Source organism: Thamnophis elegans, chromosome Z (genome assembly GCF_009769535.1).
Source record: "Thamnophis elegans isolate rThaEle1 chromosome Z, rThaEle1.pri, whole genome shotgun sequence".
Taxonomy (NCBI): Eukaryota; Metazoa; Chordata; class Lepidosauria; order Squamata; family Colubridae; genus Thamnophis; species Thamnophis elegans.
In genome coordinates this window covers 98,856,887-98,877,083 of record NC_045558.1, presented here as the reverse complement: position 1 = coordinate 98,877,083, position 20,197 = coordinate 98,856,887, and the positions used below count along the sequence as shown (strand labels likewise).

General features: G+C 44.3%; 1 protein-coding gene across 1 annotated transcript in view; it reads left to right on the top strand.

Annotated features, from left to right (window-relative positions):
* Positions 1-11,294, top strand: part of LOC116522271 (acid-sensing ion channel 2-like) — a 584,351-nt gene extending 573,057 nt beyond the window's left edge. The window contains 2 exon segments of the mRNA XM_032237078.1: positions 7,205-7,273; positions 10,578-11,294. Of these exon segments, the coding sequence (XP_032092969.1) occupies positions 7,205-7,273; positions 10,578-10,679 (171 nt within the window). The 3' untranslated portion in view covers positions 10,680-11,294.
* The last annotated feature ends 8,903 nt before the right edge of the window (positions 11,295-20,197 follow it).

Genomic DNA, 20,197 nt, shown 5'->3' with positions numbered 1-20,197 from the left:
CAAGCAGAGAGAGAACAGGAAAAGGTATCCAGGTGCTCTAAGCAGCCTGTGGATTATCCATGTCTGCTTTGCAGAGTCATTATAAGAAAGCACGTTCCTGGATAGGCTGGTAGCTGTTAACATTTGCTCACACTCGCTGATTAAGGGGACAGGGGTTGCAGCATAGATAGAAAACAATACCACAACTTCTGCCTGTTTTCTAAGCTAACACTCCTGATTTGGAGGTGTTTTCCCTGCTTCTTCTGGATGCCCACCCCCAGCAACAGCAAATAGCATGATCCTTATGTTTAATTACCCCATCTGAGGTACCAGGTTATGCAGAGAGAAAGAGATAAAAACTGACCCAAAGTTATCCATGAAGATTATGTTGCTGGGGTGAAGATTGAATCTGTGTTTTCCTAATCCACATGCAGCACCTTAATACCAACATCACACTGGCCATCACAAAGGATTTCTTTCTACAAGTGTGATCAATGTAGTTTGCTCATTATTGTCCACATGAAATAAAAGAGTTTTCTGCATGGAGATTCTGGGACTTGAGCCTGAAATCTACTCTATGAAAAGCAGTGATTCTTACATTCAAAAGTAACCCCCTTTCAAATCACACAGTATTGTTCATGTGGGAAAATGTGCTATACATTGTTTAGGATCCTGGAGAAAAAGTGTGATATAAATTTAACAAAAGAAGTGAATAACAAATTGGGCTGGTTGTATATAGTAAGGTTAGGATGTTTTGGCTACTGGTATCTCTTACCCCAACCCCAACCCTAAACTCTGTCTTTTGGGGGGTTCCCCAGTATGGAGACAGCCAGCCATAGATGTGAGATCTTGATTCCCACATCCTAACCTTACTATATACAACCAGCCATTGGTGGGTTTCAAAAATTTTACTCTGTGGGTGTGGCCTCTGTTATAGCCTCATAAGTCCTCGGACTTACGAATGACAGCTCGGCAGCAGCCAGGTGCGTCTTAGCCAATCAGACGCGCCTGCCGGTTGCCGGGCTGTCATACGCAAGGCTATTGACTCGTCCGTCTGACAGCTCAGTATAAAAGGCTGTCAGACGGAGGAGAGGTGCCAGTCTACTTACAGTTACTGTTCTTGCCTGTAATAAACTGTCTTGAAGGTTACCTCAGACGCCTCTTCGTCTTTTCTGCCGCCAATCTAACACTGGCGACGAGCGGTCGGATCTCTGGCTCTGAGCATGACCTAGAGGGCAAGCAATGATCGTGTTAGGCGCGTAGACCAGACAAAAAAAACCGCACCTCAAATCGCCTCAGCCGCCTTGCCAAATCGCCTCAGCCGCGAACCATTATGGCCGGCATGCCAGCCTTCGCTCCGTTCGGAGTTGCCGGAGAGTCCTGGGCCGCATTTTTAGAAAGATTTGAATGCTTTCTCATCGCCAACAACCGGCAAGGCTACTCTCAGGCCAGAAAGTGCGGATTTTTCTTAACCGCCTGCGGTCCTGAGATGTTTGCAACAGCCCGCTCATTCGCTGCCCCTAGGTCTGTATATGATCTGACTTGGGAAGAATTAACTGAAGGGCTCCAAGCCTACTATGCCCCAACCCCATCTCAGATCACCCGCCGTTTCTCCTACCGCAGGCGAGTGCAGAAGCCATCCGAATCGGTCCATCAATTCTTGCAGGCTCTGCGATTCGCCGCGGCGCAATGTGACTTCCATGACTTGGAAGACAACTTAGCGGAGCAATTTGTGTGCGGCCTCAAGGACATATTCCTGAGGCGCCGACTCCTGGGGAAGCCTAAAGTCACCCTAGTCTACGCCATTGACGAAGCCAGAGCCGCCGAACTTGCCGACCTATCCTCAGTAGAGATCGACCGTTATCTACCTCGCGCGGCTGCTTCCTCTATTGTGCCTGCCTTGCCTGCCTTGACAGCCTTGACAGCCTTGCCGGGGCCTGATCCCGCACCACCACAGCCTTCTACCTACATTTCTAACTTGATAGATGAGCTGGCACCCTTGCCAGAACAATTCTACACCAACCAGGTGGATCGCCTACGGGCCACCCCTCGCCGGCCTCAACAACAGCAGCCAGTGCTGATCCACGCTCCTGCGGTCTCTCCAGCTTGCCTAGGTTGCGGAGGCTCTCACTCCCAGTCTACCTGCCCTTTCAAGACCGCCGTCTGCCGCCGATGCGGCAAGAAGGGTCACTTGGCGCAGGTCTGCCGGGCCGCCCTGCCTCCTCTCTCACCAGCCGAACAACCTCCAGTTTACGGTCCTCCTCCTCCTCCTAAGAATCAACCGGCCAGACGCCAGCAGCCGCGCCGTGAAGACTGCTATACCCTGACCGAGAATGTGCCTGCCACCCCTGCGGTGTCGGTCAACCTGGCATCAGATGGTACGCAGAAGATCACCATTACAGTCACCATTGAGGGCTCCCCCTGCTTGATGGAGGTCGATTCTGGCTCCTCCTGCTCCCTCCTCTCCTGGGCTACATTCACAAAACTTTGCCCCCATGTGTCCAAGTCCCAGCTTTCCCCACCAGACGCCATCTTAAGGGACTACCAGGGGTCAAATATTACCACCCTGGGGTGCTATGGGGTGCAGGTTTCCTATGGGAGCCAGTGCGCAGTTCTCTCAGCCCTCATTGTTTTAAAACCGCTTCCCTCAATCCTGGGTCTTGATTGGTTTTCTCCTTTAGGATTATCCCTGACAGGAGTGCACAGTGTGGTGGACACACCCCCTGATGTAGCAGCAGTCCTTAAGGACTATACTGACATCTTTAATGGGCAGCTTGGCCAATACAAGGGCACTCCTATCTCCCTTAACTTGGACCCCCAGGTTGCTCCCATCAGGCTGAAGGCCCACAGGGTGCCTTTTGCCTTGAGGCCAAAGGTTGACGCCGAGCTAGATAAGCTCTTGGCGCAGGGAGTGCTGGAGCCCATTGACCATTCACGCTGGGAGACCCCCATAGTCATCCCCGTGAAGGCCGACGGGTCCATCAGGATCTGCGCCGACTACAAGTCGACGATCAACCTTGGCCTCCAGGCAAACCCCTATCCAGTCCCTATTGTGCAGCATCTGCTCCACTCCTTGGGGCAGGGCTGCATTTTCTCTAAACTGGATATGGCGCAGGCCTACCAGCAGCTTCCTGTGGATGACGATGCGGCGGCTGCCCAAACCATCGTCACCCACCGGGGGGCTTTCCGCTGTCGCCACCTCCAATTCGGCGTATCCGTTGCCCGGGGATCTTTCAGAGCCTCATGGAGCGCTTGCTCCATGGCCTCCCTGGAGTCGTCCCATACTTCGATGACGTCCTGATCGCTGCAAGCAGCCGCTCAGACCTCATCGAAGTCTTAAGGAAGGTCCTCGACCGTTTTAGGGGCATGGGATTAAAACTGAAGCGCAGCAAATACTTCTTTGCTGTGCCCCAAGTGGAATTCCTGGGCTTCTTGATTGACGCCCAGGGAATCCACCCCACCCCCTCCAAAATTGCCGCCATAAGGAACGCACCCCCCCAACCTCTAAGGCGCAGCTCCAAGCGTTCCTCGGCCTTTTGAATTTTTACGCGCCATTTATTCCTCACAAGGCGTCACTAGCCGAGCTGCTGCATCGGTTGCTCGACTGATCTGTGGCCTGGTGCTGGGGCAGCTGCGAAGCGCATGCGTTCACGGCTGTCAAATCCCTGCTGACGTCAGAGGCAGTTTAGTCCAATACAGTGACAAGCTGCCCTGACTTTGGCCTGTGACGCCTCCCCCCTGGGTTTGGGGGCGGTTCTGAGCCACGTCCTCCCCAACGGCTCAGAAGCCCCCACAGCTTTTTACTCCTGGACACTTTCCTCCGCCGAGAGGAACTACAGCCAGATTGACAAGGAGGCTCTGGCTGCGGTGTCCGGGGTTAAAAGGTTCCACGACTATCTATATGGTCGGCACTTTACACTATACACTGACCACAAGCCTCTCCTTGGGCTTCTGGCTGGCGATAAGCCGACCCCCCCATCCTCTCCCCTAGGATGACCCGCTGGACGGAGTTCCTGGCTGCATACTCCTACGCGCTATGCTACCGTCCGGGCAAGCACCTAGGGCATGCCGATGTCCTTAGTCACTGCCCCCCTCCCTGCAAGGACCCCCAGCCGGTCCCCTGCCTCTCGGTCCTCTCCATTGCCGAGCTGGACCTGCCCCTAACTTCCACTGATGTGGCCTCCCACTCTCGAGCTGACCCTGTCCTTCCTCAAGTCATGGCATGGGTCCTGAGAGGTTGGCCTACAGGAGTCGTTCCTCCAGACTGCCGGGCCTTCAAGTCCCGCCAGCTGGAATTCTCCCTCCACTCAGGCTGCCTCCTCTGGGGAGACCGCGTGGTCATCCCATCGGTCCTATGCAACCAAGTACTACAGCGGCTCCATGCCGATCACCCCGGGGTCGCACGCATGAAGGCGGTGGCCCACAGTTACGTATGGTGGCCCAGCCTAGACTCCGAGATCGAGGCCTGGGTTGCCCGCTGCATCCCCTGCCAGGAATCCCGCCCATCTCCCCCCTCCTTCCCCTCCCGGGAGTGGGAGATGCCACGCGGGCCCTGGTTCCGCATTCACATAGACTTTGCAGGCCCCTTCCACGGCCAGGTATTCTTAGTGGCTGTAGATGCATACTCTCGCTGGGTGGAGCTGATCTTAATGCACTCCACCACAGCCAAGAGCACGGTGCGGGCCCTGCGATGGTTGTTTGCTACCCATGGGTTACCGGACACAGTTGTGTCCGACAATGGCCCGCAATTTACATTTGCTGCCTTCCAAACATTCCTGGCCGCACAAGGGATCTGCCATGCGCCAGTTGCCCCTTACCATCTGGCCAGCAATGGCTGGGCGGAAAGGGCGGTCCGATCGGCCAAGGAGCCTTTGGGCTGCATGAACCGAGGCGACTGGGAGGCAAGGGTGGACGCGTACTTAATGGCACAGCACTCCACACCTTGCCCCCTAACATGGCAAAGCCCCGCGGAGCTGCTGATGGGTCGTCACCTGCGGACCACCCTGGATAGACTACACCCCCTCTATTCAGGAATTCAGCCTGGCAACCTTGGGTCTCCCTCCCGTTCCTTCCTTCCCGGGGACACTGTTTGGGCTCGCAACTATTCTGGGGATCCTCGATGGGTGCCTGCCACCATCATCGAGGTAACAGGACCCGTCTCCTACAGGGCCAGAATATCCGATGGCACCGTGTGGCGGCGGCACCTGGATCAATTGAGGAGCCGCCACAACCACGAAGATCCAGCTCAAACAGTCCCGCAGAGGCCGGCCACCGACGCCTCGCAACCGGCCCCAGTTCCGCAACAGTGGACGGAAACAGATGATCCAATGGCCTTCACCCATTCAGGCCAGCCTGCCAGGGCCTCCGGGTCACATCAACCCTTTGTTGGCCTTCCCTCCGCCTCTCCATCCGAGCCCGCAATACACACTCCCAACTTGTTAGGCCTCTGTAGGCCCAGTCCTCCCCAGTCCCGGGCCGCATACCGGCCTATTCCAAATCCACCGCCATCCTCGGCTGCTCCCCCTTCGCCCAGCTTACCTCCTCCTTGGCTTCCGCCTTCACACCCAGGCCGCTCTTCTGACGTCACCTGGAGCTCCACTCCCCGAAAGGAGGAGCTCTTACAGGGACATCCTCTCCAGTCGACGCCTGCAGCTCAACTGAGGCGTTCAGGGCGTGTCCGCCGTCCCCCCGCCTACTTATGCGACTACGCCTGCGCCATTTCTGACGCATGCGCTTCGCTGGGGGGGAAGGAGTGTTATAACCTCATAAGTCCTCGGACTTACAAATGACAGCTCGGCAGCAGCCAGGCGCGTCTTAGCCAATCAGACACGCCTGCCGGTTGCCGGGCTGTCATACGCAAGGCTATTGGCTCGTCCGTCTGACAGCTCAGTATAAAAGGCTGTCAGACGGAGGAGAGGTGCCGGTCTACTTACAGTTACTGTTCTTGCCTGTAATAAACTGTCTTGAAGGTTACCTCAGACGCCTCTTCGTCTTTTCTGCTGCCGATCTAACAGCCTCCTATGTGGGAGTGGCTTGCCGCCCATGTGACCGGGACCGGACCGAATATGAAGATGCCGATGACACTTGTCAGAACCACCTTAAATTACCTCACACACAGCACTGGCATGCATAAGAATATGATGTAAACTTGTTTTTTAAAAGGCATCTTTGGTTTGCGTTAAAACAACTTCAACACACGCAATGTTCTGATTGCACCACAAACGCAGTTTCCTTACCTTTCACAGAGGCACTGAGTTTTATAAATATGAACATGATAGTGTAGAATAATCATATCCAAGGACCAGTGGTGGATTTCAAAAAATTTTGGAACCTCTTCTGTAGGTATGGCCTGCTTTCCAGGTCCACTGGTGGAACCTCTTCTAACCGGTTCTACCGAATAGGTGCGAACTGGTAGGAACCCACCTCTGCAACCAGCCCAATGAAAAGTAGAATTTAAGGGAGCCTTAGGGTTGGCATCAAACTTTTCCCTGCAAGCAAAGGCAAAAGAAGTAAAAATGAATAAATACTAGTCCAAAAAATGTGTATCCATTGCTTGTGGACCGCAGTTAGTTGGATGCTCAAGCATAGTAAGGGGGTAGGACCTCCACAGTGTATGCAGTTTAGGGCCTGTTAAACAAAGCAGTTTCTGGGAACAGATTAGAAAATCATAGCATGATTCACTTGGTTGAATTTGGCAAGATAGCCTGTTTTTGCAGACAGGTTTGCCTTGCAACATCTGCCTTTCTCTGAGATAATTCAGAAGCAGGACTTTGAAAAATGCCTCCCCCCACCTTTTTCCCCCTGGTTAGATCAATATAATTATCTCTGGAAAGTAATCCAAAGCTAAGATAATAATCGTTTGCTGAAAATTGCCCTCATGAGAGTTACAGTATGGAAAGAAGAATTTTACAACATTAAAATTAAATCTTAGCATTATTTTTTTTAAACAAAATGTATTTCTAGGCTTTAAGAAAGCAAGAGCAGCCTTAGAAGTAGGTGACCAAAAGCTGAATAAAATTTTAAATTCAAAAAAAGAGTACTGGGTCAGACTTCTTATGCAAACAAGCTTCAGTGCCCTGAATTTACTGCACGGATTAAGAATAAATAATTAATCCAGCACAGTGCTGGGTAAAGAGGAGGACCTCTCTTTCTGCTGCCAGAGGATCGTGGTGTATCAGATTTTTGCTGGAACTGAGAATCTTATCCTTTCCCCTGTTTCTTTTAGCTGATCAAAGAGAAACTGTTTGATCTTCTTGGCCCAGAGGAGGAGGAAGGAAGCCATGATGAGAATGTGGTAAGTAGGCCCACATCCCTGCCAGGACTCACAAGAGCAGAAGCCAACATATAGCACATTGGCATATTCCTTGGCAGAGTCTATTTTCAATCTGGCTGGGGAGATGACCTTAATTTCTGCACAGAGTGGCACTGGGCCTCGAGTTTATGCTTTCTGCTTCAGTAGTTTACCCTCCAATCTCAGATGCAGCAGTTTCTTGTAGTTATTCTTATGCAGAAGGCACAATCATTTGCATTTACTCAGAGGATCCTTTTTTTTTTAATTCACATTATACAGATTGACTTCTGGCTTGACAAAAAAGCTCTGAGTGAGCCCTAGAGCAAATGGTCATCTGTTAATTAAATGGGATGGGCAGAAATTAGCTCTGGATAGCTTTATTTCTAGATCTGTAGTTGACTTGCATTGGCTTGGCAAGGATTTCTGAATAATAGATCCCATTTCTGCCCTATGTAATGCTATTTAAATGAAAGAAACCTTCCAAAAGGTGGATTCCTGAGAGCCATTCAATATTATCATTTTGCACCACTTTGTGATTAGCTCTGATCCTGATTGATTCCATACCATCTCCTCTTAAGGCAAGCTGACTCTTTTTTTTTCTAATTTATTGGAAATCGCTGCAAAATTGGAAATTTCCTGTGAATTACTAAGAGACTGCAAAACTTGTAGAGAATACATTCCCCCATTGGCAGAACTCTTGAGTCGCCCTGGGTCTTAGGGTCTTCCCTCTCCCCTCCCCCACCCCAGCCAATAGAAGTTCCAGGCCTGGAGCTTGTTTCTTCCTATATGCCTTAGTTAAAATCCCCCCTCTTCCCCCCTCCCCCCAATTTTCAGTTGATTGCAAAATTGCAGGCATGGCAACATTTCACCTTCACAGCTCACAGGGGGGGTTTAAATGTCACAGAGGAATGGAAGCAAAGCATGTAGAAAGCTTTTGGAAAATTTTAATGCTTACTGTTTATCATACAATTTATTTTATTTCCCTTTTGCATGGACAGTGGCTATACGAGTGTGAGGGGGATTATTGCTCAGTGCATTAGATACCAATAACACAATTTTCTTTGGAGTTTCCCCTTGAAGGGAAAAGATGAAACCTGATTAGCTCCTAATGTTCCCTGTATGTTGCCAGCTTTTGAGATGGACAAACATGAACATTCAGACAACTTTGTTGAGGGGATTAGAGGAGGTAGAAACGTTAGCAATATGGAAATGGGTGAGGAGTAAAGGAACAGTTAAAATTAGACTGTTTAAATCAAGTCCCTGAACTCCAATGGCTATTTAATTCCACCTCCAATTCCAAATGAGGCTTTTCTTACTACCTTCAATTACTGTAACTGACCTCATAATCAACAAAATAAATGCTGCAGATCGGAAGTGTGCCCACGTGATTTAAAATGACTACTTTATCTTGTTGCTTCACAAACAGTTATTTCAAAATAATTTTGTTAGCCTATTTGTTAGAAGTCTGCCTTTTTCAAAATATTTGACTTTCACTAGGACAGCATCTTATTGTTGGTTGTTTTGTTTGTTTTAAGTGCATCCTAAAGGAAAAAGAGATACATATGTCTCTTTGGTAGGCTACCAAATCTGGTGTGCAAATCTCCAGATAATTATCAGATGTCCAAAATTTTAACTATTTGCTGCCATTATTGGTTGTCTGGATTTTTACAGCCCAGATGCAATATCCCTGCTCCTTTCCCTCCTCTTCTAACAACCTGATTTGTTATAGGCAGGGCTTTAGCAATCTTACAGTTGTCATCATTGCAAGAAAGAAATTAAGAATACCTTAAAAGGTAAATGTAAAGGTTTCCCCTGCCAGTTGTGTCTGACTCTAAGGGGCGGTGCTCATCTCCGACGATTCACAGCCAAGGATCCAGCGTTGTCCGAAGACGCTTCTGTGGTCATGTGGCCAGCATGACTATGTGCCGAAGGTACACAGAACACTGTTACTTTCCCACCGAAGTGGTACCTATTTATCTACTTGCATTTACAAGCTTTTGAACTGCTAGGTTGGCAGGAGCTGGGGCCAGTAATGGAAGCTCACTCTGTCACACAGTACTTGGTCTCAAACTGCCAATCTGCCGGTCAACAAGCCCAACGTCTTAACTGCTTGGCCACCGTGCCCCTCTAAGCATACCTTATCGGCTACAAAGAGTTATTCTTTTTATACAACAAAAACAGTGAAATTGGATATTGTAATTTTGTGTACGTCTTATCTGAGAGTAAGTTCTATTGAACTTCATTTATGAGGAAACAATTGCAAGATAATTCAACCTTTATTTGGGGGTGTTTTTAATTGGGTTTAAGAAGGCGTTTGATTTTAGTCTTTGAAATCCTAAAAAAAATATATGTTTCTCAAAATTTTACACTCTATCCCTCTCCCCCAATGAATCCTATTTCAAATTTCAAAGTGTAATTGTTTCCAATATCAAGCTTCACAAATATTTGTTTTCATTTGTGTGTGTGGGGGGGTGCGTGTGTGGGTATCTACATGCATGTGCATGTCCATAGGTGTATATAAACCTATCCCAAATTAAATTCTTTCACATTCCATTGATTTTAATGAGATAAATTAAAGAAGTGTTGTAACTCCCATACCGATATGAACAAGATTTAAACATTTTAAATGCATGCGTTCATGCATTTTTGCTCAAATATATGTTGTGTCATTAATAAGCCGTGTCCGTACAAATACAGAATGTGATTCCCTCAGCCATCAAAACCCTTTCTGAATTTTTCCTTGGGGCTTTCAGGATCCACCATTTGAAAATGGTAGGTTGAAATACACTTGTATTTTGAGAACCATCATGTTTAGGCAATTTATTAGGACAAGTCAAAAGTTGTAGACTAGTGTGCAAGCTTTCACATTTTCCATAAAATTTTACAATCAAGAGGAAATAAACCCTGGCTGGAATTGGGGGGCAGGGGGGAGTAGCTGGTGTTGAAGTCATCAGATCTGAATTTTATCACAACTTGAGAAAGATATGAGAAGATAATTTAATATAATGGGATATCAGCTCTGTTTATGTCTTTGAAATGCCTATCCTTTTGGCCTGTTGTGGTAGGATATTAAAACCACATATGGTGATTTTAATAATACCTAGCATTTTATACAACATAGCAAAGCTCCTACAAAATTGTGTCTCTGAAAGCTATGCCAATACTGCTATCTTGGAGGTAGACAGCTAAGGCCAAAAGAGGGATGGCTGCCTAAAACTATTTAGTGAGTTCTTAATTGAGGTAGGATTTGAAGAATGCACTTGTCCACTTATTCTCCTTTGGTCGTCTTCCCTTTTTCTGTTCACAGAGCACGTGTGAGCCCTTGTCAAACCACTCTGATCCCACAAGCCACACTGTGACAGTCCCACTGCAGACAACACTTTGCACATTGGAGGAAATTGTGTGCTGACAATGCTTCTCAGCACTATGGATGGCAGAACCTACAAAAGCCAGGGAATCTTACTCAGGCTCACTAACAGGGTGGGGGAAACCACTGAGGAATTCGCTATGCATCCAATTGTTCTCTTTCTCTCTTCTTGTCAAAATCAGTGAAAGATTTCATGGACTCAGTTGCATCAGCCTGTCCTACCAGGATGAGTGGAGGAGGGTGTAGGAACGGGCAAGATTTATCTCCACCAGCGGACAACACATCTCAGTTTCTGAATTGGAGAGGTGTGATGACCAAGGAACCATTCTTTCATAGACAGTCTACAAGTTATACAAAAGAAGTCTGCATGCCAGTCCTTTTGATGGCAGTCTCTCTTTTTCCTTACAAGCCATGTCTCCATCCAACAACTGCTCCCTTTTTGTTTTTCTTTTGCCTCAACAAAAATGGAGGTCATGGCACAGACTTTCCTGCTCAAGAGTTTATCATTATTTAACAACATCACTGCTGAGTTAGAAACAAGCAATGGTACATTTTCGAGGGTCACCATTCTTTTTTGTTGTATGCTAAATGTGACAGGGTCTCAAAAGTTCTGGTCAAATCGTTGGGTGAGCCAGATCTTTGTTGACCAAGGTGAGCATGATCAAATAGAATGGCTCACCTTACGTACCATTATAGACCACTTCTTAAATGCAGGCACTCACGAACGCACCAGCCCCATTGACACTAGTTAGCCATACAGCTACTGTCTTGTCTAGATTGGCGTGTAATGCAACATATGTGTGTCCCAGAATTGGGGGAGGTGGGGTCCAGTTACCTTTCTGACTTGCCCTGCTTCCTCATTCTTAACAGCACTATTAAAGGTGATCTTATGGAAGGGGATAAACTGTCATTTTGGCTTATTCCAACTCTGTGGGTGTTTTACTAAAACTTGGGAACTATCAGCATTAAAAAGAGTTTAAAAAAACCAAAATATGTCCTTTTAGGCTATTTATAAGCAATGTTTTATCAGTTTCCAGAGTGATAATTCTGGTGGGTTGTATAAGTCGTATTGCAGACCATTGACTGGGCCCAAATCTTTGGTTTGCACAATACATGTAAAATAATCACACAAACTTTATTCATACAACATATTAAGTCACAACATGTATGGCTAGTTTGCAGTTCAGAGTATGATGTGCCCAATCAGCCTGTTAAAGTAAACCACACAATTTTTATGGGCTATATTTTATAATATCTCTATAATATTATCGAGATAGATTATACAGTATATCCATTTCTAGAATTAGTAGTTAGTGAGGCCAAATGGAAACTAAATGCAGAAGATTCAAGCAATTATAATTATGTGGGTAGTTATTTGCACATTTGCGTAGAAACTCTGTATCCTAATACTATGCCATTGTTTATGTATCCTAAACAATGGCATAGGTGATATCGGAAGCTAAGTAATAGATCATTCATGTTATGAATGATGCTGTTAAGTTCTGTAATGCTCATCCTAAAATAAATACTGAGATTCTGTGCTTACACATACATATTTATCAACTGATCAATGAAATATGTAGTATCTTTGCCACTCCACAGACTGTAAATGTAAATGAACTAAACAAGAGTGCGGTTATGATTGTTTGCATCTTCTGCATTTTATTTTCTTCCAGTCACAATGTTTTCTATTTCCACCGATGCCTTCAGTAAAATATGTGCATATTTGAATCTCACAATATACTGTAGGTATCTAATGAAACAGACTTACTCTGCAAAATCTAATGTCTCATTGCTTTAGCATTTTGGTGGCTTTTTGTCCATTTTTATTTTTCTGAGCAGTCCTGCAGCCAGACATAATGAAGTTACTGCTAACTAATGACATCTTCCAGGCTGTGTGAGAGCCCGCCACACTCACCCGTGCAGATGTTATTATTTTATTTCTAAGTTCAAGCAGGATCTACACCAAAGCACCTTCTATATAGTACAAAGCCCTCTAATGACTGCTTGATGAGCATATGGTCAGTAGACAGTGTTAACATCCACACTGAGTCTCGCCTACTTGGGATGCAAATTATTTCCAGGGGAGAATAAAACTAGCATGCTTACGATGATCTCACTGAGACCAATTGCAAAACAACTTCACTAGAAGTCTAGATGTGGCCACAAGCCAGAGGTGAATTCTTATTCCAGTCAGAGACAGAGTATGGCTTTGGCTCCAAAGGAACCTATTAGCTATGATATATGCTACTTTATTGCTAGAGCGGTGAACATTTTATCTATGGGAAGGAGAAGGGACTGTGAAGCGAAAAGAAAGCCAAAGCTGAGACATGTGTGACATCATCATGTACTGTAAATATTGTGAATGACATCCTGGGGTCAGGTTTCAAGATAGATGCATATAGGTAATGGCGGCATTTGCATAACAATGCATCCTTTTTCAATCATGTTTTCCTGCGAATATTGCAGTCTCTGCCTTTAAGAATCCCACGGGAACATCACTTTTAAACCCAGAAATTGCATCACCTCATCTTCAAATTTATGAGTTGAGGATGAGACATATATCTTGAAACCAGGGAAAATTGTGTTGGGTGGAGGGGGTGTTACAAGAAGGAATACATAGTTGCATATTTTTAGCTTTATATGTATCTGGCACATTATTCCACTTTTTTTTTGTTGGCAATCAATCTCTGGTTCAAGTCTTTGCCCTAATTCACTCCAAAACAAAACAAAATAGTGGGGGTGGCAAGAATGGTCCCTCCTAGTGAAAGAGTCTGTGAGTGCTTTGGGGTCATTAAAGGGCAAAAGGCATACAGCGTGGTGCAGCAAAATCAAGATGCCTTCCCTCTGGTGCAGTGTTTCTCAACTTTGGCATCTTGAAGAGTTCACAAAATCCCATACTGCTCTGGTGCTTTGCCTATGACAGTTTCATAAGTGGATCTTACCAGCTAATCAAAGGATAATCTGGTTAGTTTTACAGTACTTATATAAATTTCCAAGGATTTTCTGTGCAAAAGTCTCCTGGCAGTCCCATATTCTATCTCCCTCTCCTGCCTTCATATCTCTCTCTCTCTCTCTCTCCCTCCCTCCCTCCCTCCCTCCCTCCCTCCCTCCCTCCCTCCCTCTCCCGCCTCCCTCCCTCCCTTCCTCTCACATAAGCATTCCACTCAAACAAATGAAAAGCTGAGGATAGCCACTGCTGTGAGATGCCACATCCAATTCCAAGCCAATTAGCAAGGTTTTGTTTTCATTCTACCACAGCTCTGCCCAACAATAACAACAGCAAAATCTGAAGTCAGTGCAGCTGTCAGAAGAATTCAGCCACGTCCATTTATCTTTATTGTCTTTACATTACAGACTGAGCACAGTGGGGGGAAACTGGTTACCTCCCTGTGTTGAACCCAGGTAATATATTAACAGGCAATTGGGTCTAAAATACCATCTTCTTATGATTCAAAAATCAAGAAAGAAAGATAATTTGTTCTGCTTCCAAAGAGCTCTATTCGTAGATTTAACTCCATTTCATTTTAACTCCAAAGCGGGTCTATTTATTCAGTGAACAGATCAACTAGGTCTTAGAAGAATGCCAAGGAAAACATAAAGAGGAATTTGAAAAAATGGTAACTGAATTTGATCTACAAAATATTCCTGTCCAGCTGCAGAGAAGTCGATACTTCCTTAATGTAACTTTTAATGAAGTAACATCCTAAGTGAGGGGAGGGGAAACATTTCAGATCCCAGATATTTGAAGGATCTTCTAATTATAAGTTCCTCAAGGTGTAAAAGAGCTGAAATCCCATCTCCTAGCCCCTACTTTGCTATTACATTGGACCCTCCTTTGGGACATAATCTGGAAGCAAGCGGAGTGCTCGGTGCTAGCAGGCAGGTTTTCTTCTAAAACTGGAATAACAGGTGTGTGAAAGGGCTTCTAAGGATTAATCCCACCCCATTCTCATACTTGGAACTCAACAAAACATGGTTGAGAACACTGTGACCTACAAGTGTGTTTCAAGGTTCTAGAGCAGTGGTTCCCAACATGGGGGCCAGGCCCCACAGGGGGGCAATTTGAACCTTGCTTAAACCATGTTAATGGCCTTTTAGGCTTCTTCCGCATGAGTAGGGTTCACTTTTTGAGTAAAGTAAGAATTATATGTCACGGGGGGAGGGGGCATCAGGATTTTAAAGATGCTTGGGTGGGGCATGGCCAAAAAAAGGTTGCGAACGGCTGCACTAGAGTAAAAATGAGGTGGTCTTACAACACAATTTCCATCTCCAAACTAAAGCTTGTGTGTCTATGGAGATTCTCGGTGATCCAGATCATGGTTGTGTCAAAGGTGCATTTTCAAAAGGCAACTGGACTATGGTTTTTTTCCCCCTCAAGGAGATTGTCTTTTGAAAACACACCTTTGAGTAAAACTTCTATGGCACTTTCCTGGGGGCCATTGGATGAATTCCTATGACCCACATGTTGCTATGACACTTATTTAAATAAATGATATATTGCTAGATAAAAAAGAACCTCTTTGTTCACATTCTGACTACCTTTCCACAATGACTTAAAAGTTCGGGTTTTTATTCCTCTAATTTTATTCACTTCTACAAGGGCCTCATTATGTCGATGCTGCTATCATTCATATGGTGCAAGCAAAGAATGATAGTATTTTACTGCCCATTCCAGGAACAGATCACTGATGGAAAGCCACTCCTTTACTGTAATTATGCCCTTGTTAGTCTAGGATTGCATGCAGGTAGATCAATGAGTAATGCAGTACAAAAGAATAATAGGGAGAATGACATCCCTCAGCTGCAGGCTGACATAGGATGCAGGTGAGCTATTGAAAGTTCTTACGCCTCACAGTTGGGGGCAAAGAGCAATTTTTTCTGACTCCATAGGTGAAATGGGGAGGTATACATAACATAGTTTGGGGAAATGGATATTTTTTAAAATCAATTTTAAACCTGCAAGAATTAAAAACTCAAGGCTGACTGTTACAGTTTCTTGCATGCTCTTTTTACTGGATTGTTTATTTAGACATACATATGCCTAAATATCCATTTGGGGGTGGGATATAAACGTCATTCTGCTCTGCCAAGTCTCTACCAATTTATTGTGTCTTTAATTAGATATTTATTGCAGGCTAGCTATTTATAAGATTGAAGGCAAGACTTGCTCATTTCTACGTCATACGGGGAGACTGGAGGAGCGAATTTAATGGCATCCAAACAACCTTACAACTTAGCTATTATGTTTCTCTCAGGCCAATCAAGTATTCTGCCCATTTGAATATTACATTGTAGTAATTTGGCAAGCAGTGCAAATATGAGCCTTCTGAAAACCTTGGGGTATAATTCTTCTTTATCTATTAAATTTCTATCCTGCCCTTCTCAAATGACTTTATCATTTCTTATTAGGACTTCAGCCTTTGTTCCAAAAAGTTGCTTTGTGTAAATATAACGCTACAGTTCTTTAATTCATTCTTGGTATCCATCACAGGTGCTGAGGTGATTTTAGAAGAAAGATGTCTGGTTCAAACTGCAGGCAGGCAGTAAATTTGCACGCTCTCATACCCCAAAGCTGATCTGGTTCACCACACAATCCTATCAGACTTTTCTTATTCTAGTAAATATTTAGTTTCCTTTGATGTCAGAACCCTAACAGAATTCTCCAAACCAGGTTCTTGAATTTACCAAACCAGGATAAAGTCCCCATCATGTCCTCTAACCCCAAGATGATGTCTTATCATTGAAGCATTCCTCACTAGTCCCAGCACTCCTTAAAATGTCGTGTGAATGCTTCCCCTACCTACCTACCTCTTGCTTCAGACTCATCAAAAAGGCCATTAATTTCATGCAACCAATTTAAACTCCCCATATGAAATCGTCTCTGTCCCACTATTCTTGGAAAGGAAATTAGAAAAACATAAAACACCGTGATTAGAGATGCCCAAATGTTTAATCAAATAATGAGTTTTTAAGTGAAGAACGGGGAAAATAGAAATAGGCAGGCTGTATTCCTAATGTTCTTTCATAGAGATGCATTGCCCCCTAAAGGAACTGGTGTCCCCTTCAGAATCATATAGCAGAAAATCTTGTGAGTTTTATGGTCCCTTGCTTTACCGCCATCCTCTTAACCCCAAGCATTTCTATGGTGCACGGCTTGCTTTAAAAACCATGTAGACACACTCTTGTTGAATAGTAGAAACTGCTGATGAAAAAATAAATGAAAACAAAATATTATAAGACAAAGCAGAGGCAAAATGAACAAAAATGCTTGTTTTCTATTGCTCTTGCGTTGCCTTTTGGAGAGCAAAGCCACACGCCAGTCCTAACTTTGGGCCATCTGGTCGCAAATGCTGAGGAGGCAGGTTTTTGCAAAAGTTATTCACCACTACCCCAATACAAAAACAAGAGTAGGCTGCATGTAAAATACTTCAGGATTAAATTCAGCAAAAGTAAAAAAAAAGAGGGAGAGAGAAAATCGTAATAAGCATAGATAATAATAATGTAATTTTCCAGGAAATATTTATATTGACGGTTATCACAGATCTTTTGGTTCGGAGAATTCGTATTTCGAGAAGAAGTATTACAAAGTAGTGGGAGCTCTTTGCTGTTCTGTTGAATTAGAAACAAAATTTTCCTCTGAAGACAACTCACTGCATATTTGATGCAACTATGTATCTTAACATGATTGTTGTGCTTTTAAGATGATTTGTGTCAGTGGCTCTCAGACAGCAATGCAATCCATCAAAACAATAAAAAGGTGAAACCCCCCCTTTAAATCGAGTGTAACTCTTATTGGCTCATTGTCAAACAGATGAGGTTTGCTCAGGAACAATGTAGAAATGGTTTATCATTCCCTTTTTCTGGGATGTTAGTCTAGTTTACAATCCTAGACTTTTCTTTGTGCCATCCAGGCCCAAAAATACAACAAGAAAAGCATTTGGCTTCAAAATAACAAATCCTTGTCTCCAGCATTCATAATGAATTAAAGAGATGTGGCACCATTTTTTCATGACAATATTGTATGCAATCTAAAAAATGCTTTCAGGCAGAAGGTTTCGTAAATTATGGACTAAGGAACACATTGTCCACCCTCTCTGCTCTCTCAAGGTGTTACCTGAAGAGACTGCTTCATCTCAGGGAGGCCCTTTCTATGCATTTTCATACCTGATTTCTTATAAAACTGCGTTTTCTCCAGCTCAGCTAAGAGATCTGTCAAACTGGCTTTGGATTTAGGAAAGAGCTGTGAGGTCCAACTAATCTGTTCACTTCTTTGTGACACTGATGAATAGGACCCTGTAAACTGAGCGAAGTAGCACTGGGACTGGATTAATCTTCTGTCCCCTTTTCATTGCTAGGATCCGTCGCTATTTCAACACATTCAAGGACATTTTTCTTTATCTCTAGAGAAATTTTTTGTTTTCAGGAAAGACAAAGTAACTCTCAAAGTAACCTTATGAGCCATATGCAAGAATTGTAATTCTGAGGAGAGGATTGAATTAATCAACACTACAGAGATCTATCCCTGTTGAGATTTTTTTTCCCTTTTGAAACATGTGCAAGGCAGATCCATACACATTTCTCTGGCAATAAAAAGAATGAAAGAATGAGAATATTGATTGTTATTCTTAGCATTCAACAGTGGGCATATATGATGAAAATTGGACTTTACTAACATCTGGCAGGCTGCAGATTTCCTGCCTCTGCAACATCTGTGATTCTCCAGCTGGAGTCCCAAGAGTTTGCCTTACAATAACCATCCACTGCTGGAATAGAATATTTCAAAAGCGCCTTTTCATTGTTTGTAAGCTGGGAGTTTGCCAGCAATGCTTGGAGTAAAAATCTGTTTGGTTTCTGTTATTTAGATCAATTCGGTAGCCCTCTATGAGCAAAAGGGATGCTGCAGAAGTGATGGGAAACAAATACAGGTAGTCCTCAACTTACAATTGCAATTGCAACCAGAATTTCTGTTGCTAAATAAGGTGGTTGTAAAGTGAGCTGTGTCTGATTTTATAACTGTTTACCATGGTTGTTAAATGAATCAAGGGGCCTTTAAGTGAATCCAACTTCTGAGTTTGTTTGTGGGAAACTGGCTGAGATGGTCACAAATGATGATCAAGGACACTGCAATTGGTGTAAATAGATGCTGATTTCCAAGCACCCAAATTTTGATCACATGGCCATGGGGATGCCTGTTGAAAGTGCAAGCACCAGTTGTAAATCACTATTTTTTAGTGGCATTGTAACTTTGGTCAATAAACCATGGCTGTAAATTGAAGACTACCTGTAATTAGTGGGTGAAATTGATTCATGATTGCAGGACATCATATAAGAATTCTTAGTCTGCATATTAGCATTAAGTAAGGAAAGAACACTTGTAATCAACTTCATATCAGAAGAAGTTGGAAGCCAATGACTGTGTAACTTGTTAAGCCAAATGTTTGGGCCTAGCATATTAAAAATTCAGAAAATGCCTACCTTGACTCTGCTGGAATGTCACACACATATCCTGTTCTGATCAAATGACCTGTCCAGACCTCATCTCAGACTCTCCTCTCTGGATTCCATGGGAGGCGCACACGAAGACCCTGTCCTCAAGAAGCCTCTGAAGTTTCAGCAAATCACATGAGAAGACACTTGCATGATTTTCAGAAGCCTCAGAGGTCTCACCAAAGCAGAGCCTTCTCACACAACTTCCCCAGTCTTTGGAAGCCTGGTGTGTCATCAAAAATACCATGACATGTCAAGTACTAAACCAAGTACTTCATCTCAATTGCCTAGGTTGCCATGTGTGCAGTACCATTACAAAAAAAAAATATTTTTGTGTCCATGGTAGCTATGCTACTGCAAGATTTGAGTCAACATCAGCATCAGATTCCCCCATCCTAACAATCTGCAGATGTGCAAAATTACATCTGTTAATCTGTTATCCCTAGAATTCCAGGTTATGATTAATAGCAATTGTATTTGTAAGCCACCTACTATCAGCTTCAGGTGAGATGAGTGGCATATGAGATAAACAAACAAACAGAGAAAAGAAAGAAGAAAGGAAGGAAGGAAAGAAAGAAAGAAAGAAAGAAAGAAAGAAAGAAAGAACAAGAAAAGAGAGGAAGGAAGGAAGGAAGGAAGGAAGGAAGGAAGGAAGGAAGGAAGGAAGGAAGGAAGGAAGGAAGGAAGGAAAGATTGATTCCAACTAATCTTTTGGGGCCTAAATTGGGAAATTATAGTAATAGGTACAATTTTGACTTGAAGCTGAATCTCTGCTAGGAAATTAACAGATTAACAGAGTTGGAAGGAACCTTGTCCAATCCCCTGCCCACACAGGAGACCCTACATCTGCCTCTATCTAGGATCGAACTCACAACCGCCTGATTGTGAGGCAAAAGCTCCACACTGTTTCATTTTAAGTCAGCCACTTTTCTCAGCCTAAACTATAAAAGCTTTAAATGTAAGTGCTTTGCAAAATGGAAGAATGCAACTATTTAGCATATTTTTGTGTCCCAAGTCATCACAAAGTAAAAAGTGATTTACAAATATAAATTTCAGCAGATTCATCAGAT